This window comes from Suillus discolor (assembly GCF_016758755.1).
Source record: "Suillus discolor strain FC423 chromosome Unknown F5147scaffold_23, whole genome shotgun sequence".
Taxonomy (NCBI): Eukaryota; Fungi; Basidiomycota; class Agaricomycetes; order Boletales; family Suillaceae; genus Suillus; species Suillus discolor.
In genome coordinates, this window is record NW_024541270.1 from 143802 (window position 1) to 159023 (window position 15222).

At 48.3% G+C, this 15222-nt stretch overlaps 6 protein-coding genes across 6 annotated transcripts; 5 read left to right on the top strand and 1 right to left on the bottom strand.

The window, feature by feature from the left end:
• Positions 1-2130: 2130 nt before the first annotated feature.
• On the top strand, positions 2131-4685 carry F5147DRAFT_611714 (major facilitator superfamily domain-containing protein). The gene is made up of 14 exons (XM_041432442.1): positions 2131-2310; positions 2368-2379; positions 2429-2544; positions 2592-2610; positions 2661-2850; positions 2902-2933; positions 2986-3022; positions 3067-3519; positions 3568-3683; positions 3735-3878; positions 3929-4006; positions 4056-4106; positions 4154-4176; positions 4235-4685. Exons 1-14 carry the CDS (start codon positions 2229-2231, stop codon positions 4463-4465), a joined length of 1584 nt encoding a protein of 527 aa, XP_041293546.1. The 5' UTR covers positions 2131-2228; the 3' UTR covers positions 4466-4685.
• F5147DRAFT_146419 (uncharacterized protein) lies at positions 4475-6658 on the top strand. The gene is made up of 2 exons (XM_041428261.1): positions 4475-6043; positions 6092-6658. Exons 1-2 carry the CDS (start codon positions 4822-4824, stop codon positions 6490-6492), a joined length of 1623 nt encoding a protein of 540 aa, XP_041293547.1. The 5' UTR covers positions 4475-4821; the 3' UTR covers positions 6493-6658.
• Positions 6659-8919: 2261 nt separating this feature from the next.
• F5147DRAFT_836563 (uncharacterized protein) lies at positions 8920-11719 on the bottom strand. Its single transcript, XM_041444008.1, has 4 exons — positions 11304-11719; positions 11098-11245; positions 10062-11046; positions 8920-10011 (listed from the first exon to the last, which is right to left on the bottom strand). Exons 1-4 carry the CDS (start codon positions 11582-11584, stop codon positions 9107-9109), a joined length of 2319 nt encoding a protein of 772 aa, XP_041293548.1. The 5' UTR covers positions 11585-11719; the 3' UTR covers positions 8920-9106.
• Positions 11720-11798: 79 nt separating this feature from the next.
• F5147DRAFT_691477 (uncharacterized protein) lies at positions 11799-12379 on the top strand. The gene has a single exon (XM_041437143.1). The coding sequence runs from the start codon at positions 11813-11815 to the stop codon at positions 12293-12295; it is 483 nt and encodes a 160-aa protein (XP_041293549.1). The 5' UTR covers positions 11799-11812; the 3' UTR covers positions 12296-12379.
• A 653-nt stretch (positions 12380-13032) lies between these two features.
• Positions 13033-14226, top strand: F5147DRAFT_797797 (trimeric LpxA-like protein; the record flags this gene model as incomplete). Its single annotated transcript, XM_041443208.1, has 3 exons — positions 13033-13086; positions 13307-13481; positions 13531-14226. 3 exons carry the CDS (start codon positions 13033-13035, stop codon positions 13818-13820), a joined length of 519 nt encoding a protein of 172 aa, XP_041293550.1. The 3' UTR covers positions 13821-14226.
• F5147DRAFT_146627 (uncharacterized protein) lies at positions 13864-14675 on the top strand. Its single transcript, XM_041428263.1, has 3 exons — positions 13864-14400; positions 14461-14550; positions 14607-14675. Exons 1-2 carry the CDS (start codon positions 14124-14126, stop codon positions 14535-14537), a joined length of 354 nt encoding a protein of 117 aa, XP_041293551.1. The 5' UTR covers positions 13864-14123; the 3' UTR covers positions 14538-14550; positions 14607-14675.
• The last annotated feature ends 547 nt before the right edge of the window (positions 14676-15222 follow it).

The following is a 15222-nucleotide window of genomic DNA, read 5'->3' on the forward strand; positions in this document are numbered from 1 at the left end:
TACCTCGGTCATCGCTGCTCTTTGCTTATGAACGCATCAAACTTCGGCCACAAAAGCAGAGGCGACCGCCAATAGTGATCCACTTGAAGTTGCAGACTGCCCCCGAGGGGTCAAAACGCCTGATCGTGCAAGTAGAGCCGGGGAAACAAAGATACCAGCATCATAAATTGCTTCGCTTTCTTACCTTTCCCCTTTTTGAGGCCTTGATGATCAGTAAATCATCTGACGGAGGTGGGGCGATATTTGAATATCCAATGGTTGGGGTATTTGTCGCCGTCTGCATTGATTTGCATAGCTATTCGATAAACATCAGCCAAAGTTTCGACCTGAGCTTGTTGCGGAGTGCCTCACCATCATGATTGTACAGGATGAACGCTTGCTTGATATAATGATGACAGATTCCATTGGCAAGATCCCTCACTAGCCAAGGTAGTTTCCCGACGGGCCTGCATTGAAGGATTGGTCTGATAGTAAAGCCTTAATTGGACACGATCTTTTCGAGACGAGGGCCTGAAATTCCCACAGCGGAGACGTGAATCGAGGTCTACTAGTTCAGATATAGGCGGTTCTTCTCTGGCACCGCCGCCCCAGACGACGTGCGTCGGAAAAAGTCAATGGAATTGCAGTGTAAGATGTCGATGGACTGTCGAAGCTGGCAGTTGAGTGGCAAGTAGCAGACCCAAAGGTCACCGATATAGCTTTGGCAGAACTGGATTAGTCATTGGCAAAGGAAATCTTGGCAGCCATGGCCCATATGTCAGGCCTTCAGGACTCTCACGGATTTTTTGTCTTGGGTAGACCGGCTTCTCACCCTGGAAAAAAAACGATAAGCCCTGATCAAAGCATGCACGGAAGACGACGTCTAGGATCCCAGTCATTCGGGCATCCTCAAGCTTCGAACTCGATGCAGAAATATCTTCCTTCCCACGAGTCCCGACGGTAGCTCTGAGCGTCAAAATCTTTCACAACGCGACCAACTAGTACCTAGTGGAAGAAATAGACGTATACCCTCAGTCATCCCATCGGGACTATTACTAACAACACGTGAAAGACACTCAAAGTCCTCGTGAGACAATCGCCTTGGTTGTCCTCGGAGGTTTCAACCCAAATGGTTATGTTTCCCTTGACCTGATGCCATCCAACGTGGTGAGTGGACCAGGGCAAAACTTGGGCTATTACATGATACTTACCATGAGCTTGACAAGGACCTACAGCTCACAAAGACCTTGAGAGGCGGATATCGATATGACGAGTGGGTAAGTCCTTTTGTTGATTTTCCCATTCACTTGTTCGGCAATTAGCAGACGGACAAAATTTGCTTCCGTATGACACTTTGGTTCCGGGTCTTTCTCTGGTACTACAGATCAACCGCAACCGCAGGGATGCGCCGGGACGCTCTACTTACTACCATGCGGTTGCTGTGCTTTGCGTATGGGGACGCACAGGGTCGCACTGTCCAAATCTCCACGTACACTTAGAATAACCAGCCAATTTCCCGATGCAACGGGCCACGGGTAAGCGTCTGAGCAGTGGGCCCCAACCGGTATATTAATAGATATTGAATATGAGCGGAAAAAATGCACAATAGATAAATATTTGCAAAAGATAAGTAATCTAAATCGTAATGTAACAAAATATTGTCTACTACAGTGAACCAGGGAGAAGGAAATGACGAAGAAAACGTTAGCAGCCACGCTGGTTGAGCAAGCCTGACTCGATCGTATCGAGACCCGGAACCCTGGCAGATCATATAGAGAGAAATTGGGGTTGACACTGCGTAACTCGTACCCTGACCGGTCGCAGTTCGTAACTATTAGTTGGTCTAATTTCACCAGCTGGTAGCCTGGCTAGGGCACTTGGAAGTTCCTGTGCATATTAAGGACGGCTGTCTTCCTTCTACATGGTCTGACTAGAGCAGACTAACGTATTGGGAGAGCCAAGTGAGTTGTAGGTTAGTCAGCGGCTACTAGCTCTGGGGGGGTCAAGGCAACATTGATTTACAAATCCAAATTCAAATCAACGGCATTGCGGCTCTACTTCCGTAACCAATCTTTTTTTGTCATCCCGGAATCCGCAGTATTTGAGCGGATAATATATATTAAATAGTCGCCCATCGAGCAACTTTTGATTGCCAAATCCAAGTATATATAATAAAAGAACTCCTCTCCCTCCGCACATTGACACCTCATCTTCTTCGGTTGTGTTAATCCCTTTGCACAAGCTGCAATATGGGTCTTTGGATGCCCTTCTCCTCAAATCGAAAGCCATGGGGGCTTCGCTGGCGGTCATCAGTTTGGTTCATCACTACAGGTACGTTTTCCTTCCAATCACTTAATTCATCAACTCAAATCATTTCACGCCCGCCAGTTGTTGGATTCGGTCAGTAAGCCTCTATGTCACATGCTATCCATATTCATGCGTGTTTTAGGCATCACTACCGACCTGTTGGTTTACTCCATCGTCATCCCTGTCTTGCCATTCCAGCTGGAGCGTTTGTCATACCGTAAGGTTTCGTCACTCACAGGGTGGCTGCTATGTGCATATGTGAGCTCAATTATCATTTCTTAAACTACCTCACTCATATCCTCTAGTCCGCCGGGCTGGTCGTTTGTAAGTTGGCTCCTTCCACATCACTTCAAGTGTGTTTATAATTCCCACAGCCACGATCCCTATCGCCATGCACTCGGAGCGATATTCAATGAGACGAATACCATTGATCCTCGGTCTTATTGCGCTCATCGCCTCTCAGGTCATGTTCATGGAGGCCCCTAACTATGCAGTCATGGCCATCGCTCGCGTCTTGCAAGGAATCAGTTCCTCTATGGTGTGGATCGTAGGCCTGGCACTTTTGTGAGAATACATCTGTGGGCACCATCACATACAAACTAATCCCTGTTGTAGGTGTGATACTACGCCGGAGAAAAATGTCGGCAGTGAGTTACTCTAAACCATTAAGATGACACTCATCGATGAACCTTTTTTCAGAACAATTGGGTATTGCGATGACCGGCCTATCCATCGGGTGAGTGCTTCGACATCATGTCTGCATTGTCTCACTCCCAGAAGTCTTCTGGTTGGAACACCCGCAGGCGGTGCCTTGTATACTCGCTTCGGCTTCCGCGCCCCATTCATCTTCGGAGAGATCTGTGCAGTTGTCGATCTAGGCCTCCGTCTTCTTATCATTGAAAGGGACGTTGCATTGAAATGGGGCCATGACCCCTCGGAACCCACGGCCGTAATAATGAAGGGGGCGCTGGACGCTTCTTCTACATCTGATATACAACTCTCCTCTATCCCAACAGCTCAGGTGCATGGGAGCACTACAGAAATTAATGAAGTAGAAGATCCGATGGTTCCAGACAAGTCTAGACTACCCAACGCACGAAAATTGTCCATAGCCCGCAAATCAATCATGGACCCGGTACTCGTTCGGAGGCCAATACCATTACTCTCAGTGATTATCAAGTTATCGCAGTCACCTCGCGCATTGGTCGCTCTAAGCATGTCGTTTGTATATGGGTAAGTATCCTTCAATGTTGCCGAGGCGAATATTCACCGTTGCTGCAGACTTGTACAGAGCATGCAGGAGCCCTCTCTTCCACTTCATCTCCAATCTATCTGGGCATTTAATTCGGACCGGGTGGGTCTTGCCTACCTGGCAGCAGTCGTCCCAGCCTTGATCTGTAAGTCTCATAGTCTGACAAAACATTATCTCGTCTTAACGAGAGTTGCAGCATCACCGTTAGCAGGTTTTTACGTCGATCGAGTGGGCCCCAACTACATAACATTTATATGTCTGCTCCTTACACTACCGTGGTGGATTGTCTTGACCCTACGGCACTCTTTACCGCTATTCATTTTTGCTCTTGCCGCTCAATGTATGTATTACATCATGGCTACATGTGTCAAGTTGACCTTTCTTGCTTAGGTTTCTTCGTCTCTGGTGTCGTCGCGCCAGTGACGACCGAACTTGCATCTGTCTCTCGAAAAATGCCAGGTGTCGGATGTGAGTATTCCAAACGGAATGCAATGTTTCATCTCCTAATATCACACAGATGCTCATATCTATGGCGCATTTAATCTTGCGTTCGGGATTGGTACAGCAGGTGAGAAACCATAATTTTCTTTTCCCTTCACCTCTGACTTTTCCCAGTGGGGCCTGTGATCGGAGGACAGGTCAGCACACATGCTAACAAATGCAAAGCTACGTTTTTGATTGGATGTTGATTTCTAGATATACGATCATGCGAGACATGGGTGGACTGCGCTTTGTTGCATCACCTCGGCGCTTATCCTCGTCTGCGTCACCCTCGCGTTCTGCTACACTGGTGCTGATCCTTTACTTGCCAAAGTCCTGCGTCATTATTACCCAATTGATTCGATACGAAAGCACTCAGACGAAGAATCCAATAGCACTGATAACACCAGCCGGACTCATATTGTCAGCAGGGCTGAATCTGCCTGACTTTGCATCACGTGGACATTTTTTACATTATAGATATCCCTATTCACCTGGAAGTTCAAACGTTCATGTGTAGTAGCACCATACCGTAGCATAGGCCAGTGGACAATAGGGAGCACTGCATATTCTAATCATAGCGAAATATTTACATTGCAATTGTGGCTTATCTGGCCTGCTTCGTTTCAGACTAGTGATTGCAATCAATTTGTACCTGCTTTGTCACACTATCAACTTGAAAACGCCTTGTCTGATCCTTTGACTTCCCAAGGCCCACAGTCGTCATTCACTCCTTTATACCGTATCTATATCTTTATACTAGCGTCTAGGCGTTAGCGGGGGGCTTTAAAAGTTGATACCTGATGAACCCTCTCCGAGATATCTCACATCCTCCGTCTCCCGTCCCGAACCAATCAAACCTCATGCCGGATTCTGAACAACTCAATGCACAATCTATAGACAACTCCGTCAGCATCAGTCGCCGACAGGAGACTCAGAACAGCCTGAGACAAGCCTCTGTAGCGCTAGATGCTGCATATGCGCGTGTCACACAACTCAGACAGAACATCAACAATTTGCTCAACCGGATGCCACCGGAAATCACAGAAGGACCCTCATCCACACGCGACAGGACTACAGAGTCCAGTATCGCACCTCAGCACGCTGCCTTGGTCCTGACCGGGACCGACGCTCCAGAGTCCGATATGGACTTCAATACGCGCGTTCAGCGGTTGAGAACCATTATCAATCCCTCGACAAGGCAGCGCCTTGAAGATTTTGAAAGTATGTCAAGACAAACGAGAGGCTCCACTTCAGAGCGTCCATCAGAAGTGTCTCGCCATAGGTCTCAATGGTGGGATACACCTGCTGATATACCCTCTCGGATGCTCCCGCCTCGCCCCCGTTCCCCTCCGCTACCAGATCTCATTCTTCCTTCAAACAACACAGCTTTTTCAGGCAGTCTGGCAGAGCGTTCTGCTCTCCGCAGCGAACTTGGTATCATAAATCCCGACGATCCTAACACTATGATCGGACGACAAGTTGCAGCACGTACTGCCTTAGACCGCCAGAGCAGCGCTGCCCCCCCTCTCGAACAACGGCAAGATCAGACTTCTGTCATTGTGCGGGATTTAGCGAGCTTGACTACCCGGCTGGTCATGCGTCGCATGGAAGCTGCTCGGCAAGCGGAGTCTGGATCTGAGCAACCCAGCCTGAATGGTAGATCCAGTTTGCAGGGACGAGGAGTAGTTCCGGTTCCTTCGGGGACTGAGATGGACTGGGAACCCACCATACCACAATCAAACGATGATCCACTCTTGACTTTGGTGCTTGATGTTGCGGCTGTGCCCGACTCATCAATGCGTCCTTCTCAGCCATCGAGTGGTACGAGTAGGCGGTGGACTAGTGACCACGCCGACCAAACACTTCTTAGAGATGAGCGGAGCCAAGCCCCCCCTGCCGTGCCGGAGAGACCACTACCTCATTTTATGAATGCTAGGTCGTGGCGGCCAAGAGAAGTGACTGCAAACGCTGCAGGTGAGGCTTCGATGTCTTCAGGCCCTGTCAGACGCCGTAGGGAATGGGGTATGTGGGTCTCATTATTAGGTGTACTTTTCTGAAACTTAATTTCAGTGCCTCTTGTTGATGCGGATGGGGATGAGATTATTTCGGATGATGATGATGGAGTGGAACGCAATCATCGCTCACAGATGCGTTTGATGTATGCGCTACCAGATGCTACTGTCTCATCTACATCACCTAGATCTGAGGAAGACTACTCCCTCCCATACACATCTGCCTCCATCATGCATTCCCTGGACGATGACCCGGGAGAGGCTATACGCGTGCGTCTCAACTCCCACCAGCAATCCAAAGAAGATGTTTTTTCTCATAATTTCTTTTCACGTACTTACTCACAACATGTTGACCCTTTACCGGCGCCCCTCTCAGATATGCTTCGTCATCCAACTGTTCCCGCACAGGTTCCGCAGTTTATACCAGTGTCTAAACATGCGAGTCTTGCCGGACGGTGACAAATTTTTACCACTCTACCTTTCTTTTTTTATTCATATCTCGATGCTCTCTTTTTATGACAACATACATACACATTTTGGTCTGTCATTACGGATATCATCCCCATAATCCGAAACAAACGGTGCGAGACGGGGATGGAAAAGATATTCTGGCTGACGGTACAGTTATGAAGCATGGTGCCGGGTGATTCCGGCAAGCTAATCTTTTCATGAGGCATCTTTCGTTCCAGCTGATTTTTCTCTAGGACATCATAGTACCAACAGCGATTGAAATAATTAACCTCAGCCCCTTTCGAAATTTGTGAACAACCTGGCTGCCTCCTGAAAATGGAATGATGCCCAACATAGTGTGCCGCAGGACATTCCACGTTCTGCCAACGTGCCACATTATATTTCCGGGTGTTCGTTATCTATCGATACCTTCAAAAGGATACCTCGAATGGCCAACAAACACATTGAACATAGAAGACCAAGTAGCGCACAATGTTAAGAAGCTGATCTTCCACATGTCTGAGTCCTTCTGAATTATCAGGATAATCGTGCCCGTACTACATATGCCGAAACACCGAAATAATGGTTGTTCCACTATGGTGAGCCAAATGGACGTTTGATAACAAATAATAGCTTGCAACGAGCTCGCGAGTTTAATAGTACGTCCTCTGCAAAGGTTTAAGCCAACGGCACTAATAGGCAAAAGTCAAGGTCCGTCGTAGGTAACTCACGCAAGGGCAACGGTAACGTCAGGCGACAACAAACCACCGAATCTAACACCCTCTTTGAAATTCAGGTCTGTTGGCGTTGCAGAGCGGTCCTTCCGACTATCGTCATAAAGAACGATATTTAGCGTATAAAGGCAAGGCATTTTCAAGTTCCCAGATTTATTTGATACCATATCACATCCTCGCAGATGATGCACTTATCCCTTGTCCTCACCGTCCTTGCTGCTTTGACAGCATCAGGTGATGCTGCTGTCCTTTCAAATGCGAACATAATAGGGATGATACCGCCTGTAAAATAGGGTTCACACCATATAAATGAACTGGTCCTATACCTATAATATTAGTTTGACAGGGTACTGAAGCTTTACTTTCGACGCCGTGAGTTACACAGGCCAAATAGACAGACATGATCATACTAGAACACTGGCAAAAAAGAAAAATCTCAAGCAGTTGAATGCTGGGTGGATGCAGCCTGTTTATCCATGCCTACATCTGACAGTGTTAGATGAAACATAAATAATGAACTACCTCTGCTTTCAATATCAGCATTCAATCTCGTGTCCCAATTGCCTTTTCCATCTGTCGAGGCGCTGGCTGACGTCGTCTCCTTCCAGAACGTGCCCATGTACTGAATGCCAGACTCATTACATAATATTTTCGAAATCCTCCAGGGAGAACTCCGGGACAATCCCCCGGTTTGGCTCCACTGCTTCGGGAAACAGGGGTTCGCTATGCACCTCGAAATGCAGTGGATCAGCGCTGCAGCACTGGAGCTGCCGCTATTTCACATGAATTGAATCACCTCGCGCTTGTCTTCACATCCCTCGTGAGGTGTATCGATTGTTCGGAAGTTCAGAATTTGGAGTCCCAAAACCGAGGGTTGTTTGTGTGGCCCAGTGCAGCCAGACGCTGGGTGCTGGCAGCTTTGAGTGCATTTTGAATCACACGCCACCAAGGCATCGACAAGCGGATGGAAATGGATAGTGTCTGCAGTAAGGGTTTCTAGGTCGAAGGTTTCTGTGGAATTTGTTGTGCGATGATTGTACGTCCGGAGCCAAACCGCCTAGTTCAAGTTGCTACAGGATCTCCATAGAATTAATCAAAGTAGGCACATATGACCATGAGACGCGAGTTTGGGTCAATGCTTTCCATGCTCGGACCACAACACTCAAGAACATCCGCATCAGTCATGGTGGTCAATTAGAAACAGAGACTCGCCAAACTTGCTAACAATGCTCGAATAGCTTTACGACGAGTGCGATTTTTGTCCGTCCTATTTGTCAGATACATTATCATGCAGCAATCGGGCTTGGCTTGATTCGATTTCAGTAGGATGCAGTTTTTCCATCATTTGTTATATAAATAAACGGATAATAGACAAACCGCATCTTCCTAGAAATCACCCAGGGCCTTCCTACTGGAGTCGGAGATGAATGAGATGTGAGAGCGGCCACAAGATGTTGCTTGACAACTTGAAGCTTCAGTACTCAGTACTCGGCAACGGAACGGGAGCTGCAGACGCACAAACCTGGCGTTGAGTTCCTCATCACGTCAGCGAGGTCACGTGTCGTCGTGAAATTATAAAATTTTGTGCAGTGCCAGCCTGCCAGGTACTTGGGGCTGTTTTCCAACTGAACAGAGTCTTGAAGCTTGAGCTTGAAGCTTTGAAGTCTGAGCATGTTATGATGTTCTGGTCATTTCCAGTAACTTGTTGCAAACCTCCAAGCTCCAATTAATCATTATTAATTATCACAACAATCTACTACCATGGCATAGCTCATATTGTATCCCCCACCCAGTTTAAACCACACCAAGCGGGGCACACAGCAAATGGAAAGAAATATAATTTTGAAACTAAGACATAAAACAAAAGATCAAAACACCCATCACTGCTATCACTGGGCAGGAGACGCAGCAGTCGAAACCTGAGGTTGAGGCTGATACGCCCCATAATAATTAGGCTGGTAAGTATACCCCCCTTGCTGTGCGGTACCGCCTGCAGCAGCGGTTCGCATATGTGGAGGGAGCGTTGGAGGAACGTAGCCACTCGCGCCAGCTGTTCCTGTGCCCCAAATTGTGCCTGGAGCAGCTTGGAGTGGTTTTGCGGTGACAGTGTTCGCTACTGCGCGCTGTCCAGCCTGTGCAGTATTACTGAAAAACCCTGCATAACTCGTTGGAATCGTTGCAGCTGGGGTTGTAGGTGCAGTTGCAGCAGCAACTGCACCCGTCTGAGGTGTTCCCGGAGCAGTTGTCGTACTAGTGCTGGCGGCAGCAGCTTGGGTTGGAGGTTGATACTGATACCAGGAAGAGTAGGCGTATTGCTGTTGCCCTGATGTTGCGTATTGCTGATTAGCATAATATTGCGTGGCAGCTTGGGCCTGTCCTTGTGTGCCATATGAAGCGGGGTAGTAGGAGGGTGTCTGTCCTGGCTTGTACTGATAACTCCCGCGGTAGCCTGCCGCTGCATAGTTGTACGAGTACTGGTAGTTCTGTGCAACTGCGGCTGTTGCAGCAGCTGGTGTAGCAGTAGCGGGTATTGCAGGGACAGGCGTAGGCGTGGCTGATGGTAGAGAGGGCACTGCGGTGGCGGTGGACTTGATGTACAGTGTTGAGTTATCGCGAAGAGCTGTTGTACGACCTGTAGGTAGGGTGCCATGCCAGCCTTGTGAGGGTGCAACAGGGAGCGTGCGATGTAGCTTGTGAAGTGTGGCTGTAGAGGGAATGAGTGGTACATCAGCACTTCCCGACTGTCGAGGTCGTAGCGATGCCAGCAAGGTGAGTGATTCGAGAATGCTTTGAGCTGTAAGAAAACCTAAGTCTGGCAGCAGAATTTCTCCAGAATGCCCTTACCAGTATCCCATTCTTCTGATCCTTCTTCGACTGGATGAAATCCCCCATCTTTCGTCAGCCGTTGTCTCTGAAGCTCTTCTAACCGCCTAAGAGCTTTCGTATTCCGATCTAATAGCTCCTGAATGGCATTCTCTAACTCTAAGCTCTTGAGGACAGATTTCAGGGAGGCAATCTGCTCTTTCGAAAGCAAACCCTCCAAAACCTCTTCGTCATCATTAAGACTCTCCTCAAGTGACGGGTCGATGACGTTATTCTGCTCTTCCTTGTCTTCCTCCAACCCCGCCATAGGCGAACACTGTGCAGCCTCCTCAGCAGCATGCGCTTTCTCAGTAGCCCAACGCTTCTTCCTATCCTCCCATCTCCACAAGACCTCCCCAAGCGCCTCTCTTCCAATCTCCACTCCTTCTTGATCAAAGGTCGGAGCGAAGCTTGCATAGGGACCATAGTCCAAAAATGACCCGCAGCTCACGTGCCGAGGGCCGAGAAGCTTTGACCGATGTCCTGGAGGCTTCTTCGGTACATAGGCACCCAGCGTCATTGGAGCCTGCGTGTCTGTGAGAGTATTGGTCGACTTGGAGGTGGCATCGGAGTGTGCAAGAGACGAAGGTGATGGGAGGATGGCAACAAGTTCTGCGTTGGCAGTTTGGAGGTCTTTGAACTCTTTTGAGTCGGTTAAGAGGTCTGAGCCGAGGGATGACCACCAGGTGCCGGATGGGAGGCGTTGCATAAGGGCATATTTCTTACCCTGTCCGGTATGAGATATTTTGTCAGGGAGGCTCAGGTTGAGAGGTGGTGCATCTGCAACACACGGCTCTGGATTGACTGGAATTATAGATTCGATGTCAAGGGGGAGCGGAACGGAGTGGAAGGATGCTTGGTTGAGGAGGGAGATAGCAAGATTACAAAAGCGCAGTTGCAGTGCAGCAGCAGAGGATGGACGAGACCTCGCGTGATGTACCTCTGGAAATAGATTCTGGACTGCGGACTAGAAGCCATTCATGAGTCAAGCCAATGTCAGAGAATGCAGGAAACTTACATGCAGCACCCTGAGTGGGTGCTGTGACGAATCGCTGAGGAGGGTACGTAGAGAACACGTTCCCGTTTGCGATTTTGAAGTGGAGGGTTGGGATGGATTTATGGCAGGTAGAGGAAAGACACGGTCGAGAAGACCTTGAGAGTCGACCCTGTAGGGGTGATTAAAAGATGAAGATGGAGATGAATTAATAACAGCATTCGACTCACATTTCAAGGATTTCAAGGACCTTTTGCGCGATTGGAGTGTCTAGAGGGACATCGGCTACATGGTCGAGCTCGGGCATCTTTCCCTTGGACAACTTGTCGTCTGTTGATTCCTCCTTTATGCCATTCTCTGTACGATGCTGCTTTTGTGCAGGCTGGTCATCGTCTGGGAGTGAAACGCGCTTGCGTTTCTTTGTGGATTGCTTTGCGCGCTGTGAAACTCCTGGATCTGGCTGTTTATCTTTTTCATTCTGCTGTGTCGCTGAACGAGTCGCTCTAGCCATGATAGAATTGTCCGATTCGTAGTTCTTATAGATTTTGAATGTGGCGAGGAAAGATTAGGGGATGAACGCGTTCAGGGCTCAACGCGTCGATGGTCGAATTAGAATATTAATCCTCACGCAGACAACTTAGTCGATGTAAACCAAGTCTTCTCTCCTCGTTCTTTTCATACTCCGATCAGTCTCACCCGCAAACAAGTTCATACTCCGATACCCCTCCTTCTCCAGTCCATGGCCACAAAACAAATCCTTAGAGCTCAGCTACGCTCTTATCCTGCAAATGGTCACTCTGCATACGTCCCACAGGTCAGGAAAATAGTATTAGAATATTGCCAGAATCTTCCTTCATCCACCAATGCTCGTACTTTCATATTAAATGACCTCCAGCGTGTTGCATGGCAGAATCCACACGTTGAATTCGTGGTCAAGCAGCGCAACGGTCATGAACCAATAGCAAGGGGATTTTATGGTTGTGTGGCTTCTTTTTGTGATACCGAACACTCATCTGACCTGATCGTAGTTAACGGTCGTGACAAGGTCATTCCACTGCAGGAGTTCGAAGTTAATGGTGTGGAGAAAAAAGTTCAATTACTCCTCGACTCCTCGGGCGCGAAGATAAAGCAGCTGAAAAGAGGCCGTATTGTGGAGAGTACGACAGAGGCTACAAGAGGCATTTGGAGTGGGTTGCATGTCGACACCCCGTTCAAAATATAGACGGGGTTATAGTTAGTTATCATATCCATATCGTACCTTTTCTCACTCCGCGTCTAATGGAATTTTGCAGCTCTTGCGATAAAATCGTATTTCGTCAATTGCCTGGTTTCAGCTAGACTGAAGTTCTGATGCTCGGCCAAATGAGACATCTTTTTGGTGAGCCCGCGGATTTTGGTTCATTTAACCATTCCCCGCTATGTGGCATGGGCTGCCGCATGGTTCCGCAACTGCATCAATTTGGCATCAATCTCCGTTTCGTTGATCGCAAGGAGAGGGACAGCAAACTCCACGATATGCTGCATCAGTGCGTGAACGTTGACAAGCACAGGGGTGTAAGCAATAAGTTCGATGTAGAATGATGGATCACGAGAGATGAGTAAGTGGAATTAATTCACTAATGGTACGGAAAGTGAGCACACGCTTTATATCTGAGCGAGTGGCTCATTAAAACGGTACAAAGGAGATTCCGTCGTCGGTGGAGTGGCACTTCTTGCCGCATGACGGGCTAAAATTGTTGAATCAACTTGCACTAGCGACGGGCAGCGTTTAGGGCAAGTCGGAACCCCCAGCTCAGATCCGCGTATATTTTGACAGCGGCCTCGGAGAAACTCACAGAACACATCATCAACTACCAGCCACCGAGGACGCAACGTGTGAGGCAACCAGAACAGATAAAGGGAGGACAAAACGCTATAGATTTATTTCATGTACCTTTGGTTTTATTTTTTGACAGTTCAATGGCAAGCGGACGAGATGACGAACAGATGAGACACGCAGACGATGAAAACACAGTCGAGGCGACCCCTAGGGGCCCATAAAAAGTAATAACCATGTCAAGTCCGTAAATACACGTTCTAATAGGGTTAGGGTTGCTGCTCTTGAACTCATGCCACCTATGTAAGTTAGCTGTATTCATAATTACCTGCGTCCAGTGGTGACGTTGTGATTTGCAGCCGCGATAAGTTCACAATCCATTCAAGAGCGGTGGTCTGCCAAGATGTAGAGTTAAAGGGAGACATCACCATCGGGCCAGGCACAGTCGTACACCCCAAAGCCACCATCTTCGCAATAGCTGGTCCTATCGTAATTGGTTCAGGTTGTATCATCGAAGAGGCCGCTATAATAGTCAATCGCCGCAAAGAAGTGATGAGAGTTGGTGACAACAATTTGTTCGAGATTGGCTGTCGTATGTCCTTTCCCCCATCCGTGCCTTCAGTCACGAACTTCTTCCACAGGCGTCGAATGTCCATCCGTTGGTAACTTCAACACTATATCTACGCGTGCACGCGTCCACCATACTGTTCGAATATCAAATTACTGCGTCATTGGTGCTGCATGCCTCGTAGTTCCTACAGACGACGAGACACTCGACGACTACACGTCCATCTTCGGACCCGCTGCAGAAAGAAGGATTTGGAGTGGAAGGGGACGGATTCAAGAGGCTGATTTGAGATTGAAACATGCAGAGTATCTTCGTGAGATGCTACCAAAGTTCAATCGACTACGAAGGGGAGATGGTGCTTAACGTCTTTGTGCACGTTTTTATTGTCTCTGCCTCGGACTGACAGGAGCACTTGTTGTGCATGTTGGAGGATCATCGGGTACATTCGCTATTGTACAGGCATCAACGACATCCGAGTCAGTGGGTGGATCAATACACATAATCGCCTGTCATCTCCAAGGTAATAACCTACGTTGGAATGACATGTAAGATGGCATGTACATGCATGTGAATGACCGTAAGCGACAGAGATCCCCGCTGTCACTTTCCATGACTTGCTTCCCATGATGGCCTTTATGTGGAAGCAATATTCGTGTGCTGCACACGATGGGCTTAATCATGATCTATATTGCATGCATGCTGGAATGTGCCTTATTAGGTACCCGTAATCATTACCCGAACACGCCTTTGCCACCTTGCAAGATGACTCACATCCGGTATCCCGAGCCTTATCTTCATGCGTTCTTGATCCATTTCCTAACTTTCATAGCCCCGGGCCTGCAACGTGCACTCGGAACATATTCGAATCGCCCTTTCAGAATGCACGCTGGCTCTCTCACTCTCTGCAACTACCATGTCCGTCACTCAAAATCACAGGTTCAGCGTAAGCGCCCTTGCGGATCTCTTATGTCATTTTAGACTGACCATATAGCGATTCTGAAAGCTTCCAGAAGAGTTCGAGCAGCCCACCTACTTTTTCGCGCCCGACGACGAGATTCTGAGAGATTGGCTGGATACTGATACTATAGTCAATGTGAGCTCATCCATCTCGCCGTAGTGCTACCAGTCTCTCATGGACCATTCATGCAGTCTATCACTGATCTTTCTCCAGTTAACACTTTGAGTGATCTAGCGGTGAGTTGTCAAATCAACGCAACACGTGGCATCCCTAACACAATGTCAGGATATAATACCTGAAGAAGAGGAATTCGAGGGTAATTACTCTTCAATGCCCCACAGCCTTCGAAGAGTTCTGGTGCGTCTTATCTCCATGAAAGATACTGTAACCCATAGCCCACCCTTCTTATATAGACCCCACCTTTAGAGTGCGATGAATCCTCAGGCAGACGCAGAAGCATACTATTTGAGTCCTCCATGCCTGCAAACCCAGGAATGCCCTCTTATTCGCGATACCGCTCGGAGTACATCCGGCCTTCAATGCATCGTGCACGCCAAAGTGTCTCATCCATCGCCTCTTCTTCGACAGTGTACACAAAATCAGCTCCCGCTCCTGTAAAATCCATCCTCACTCGACATGACTCGGGAATCTCCCTTGCGACGACAACAAAGACATCTCGCAGGAAAAAGCGGTCTGCTCCGTCGGTGAAGTTTGTTGAAGCACCAACGGTGTATCATAGCCATCATGTCTATTCACCAATTCCTTCACCTCCCCACTCCCCCTTGGCAACTCCGTCAGCTCAGAGCA

Coding starts and splice junctions, on each gene's coding strand:
- F5147DRAFT_611714 (XM_041432442.1), top strand. CDS start 2,229: ATGGGTCTTTGGATGCCCTTCTCCTCAAATCGAAAGCCATGGGGGCTT. Junction 2,851..2,901: donor ATCGTAGGCCTGGCACTTTT/GTGAGAATACAT, acceptor TCCCTGTTGTAG/GTGTGATACTACGCCGGAGA. Junction 3,879..3,928: donor TTTTGCTCTTGCCGCTCAAT/GTATGTATTACA, acceptor TTTCTTGCTTAG/GTTTCTTCGTCTCTGGTGTC.
- F5147DRAFT_146419 (XM_041428261.1), top strand. CDS start 4,822: ATGAACCCTCTCCGAGATATCTCACATCCTCCGTCTCCCGTCCCGAAC. Junction 6,044..6,091: donor CAGACGCCGTAGGGAATGGG/GTATGTGGGTCT, acceptor ACTTAATTTCAG/TGCCTCTTGTTGATGCGGAT.
- F5147DRAFT_836563 (XM_041444008.1), bottom strand. CDS start 11,584: ATGGCTAGAGCGACTCGTTCAGCGACACAGCAGAATGAAAAAGATAAA. Junction 11,246..11,303: donor GTCCTTGAAATCCTTGAAAT/GTGAGTCGAATG, acceptor TCACCCCTACAG/GGTCGACTCTCAAGGTCTTC. Junction 11,047..11,097: donor ACCCACTCAGGGTGCTGCAT/GTAAGTTTCCTG, acceptor AATGGCTTCTAG/TCCGCAGTCCAGAATCTATT.
- F5147DRAFT_691477 (XM_041437143.1), top strand. CDS start 11,813: ATGGCCACAAAACAAATCCTTAGAGCTCAGCTACGCTCTTATCCTGCA.
- F5147DRAFT_146627 (XM_041428263.1), top strand. CDS start 14,124: ATGGGCTTAATCATGATCTATATTGCATGCATGCTGGAATGTGCCTTA. Junction 14,401..14,460: donor CTCAAAATCACAGGTTCAGC/GTAAGCGCCCTT, acceptor CGATTCTGAAAG/CTTCCAGAAGAGTTCGAGCA.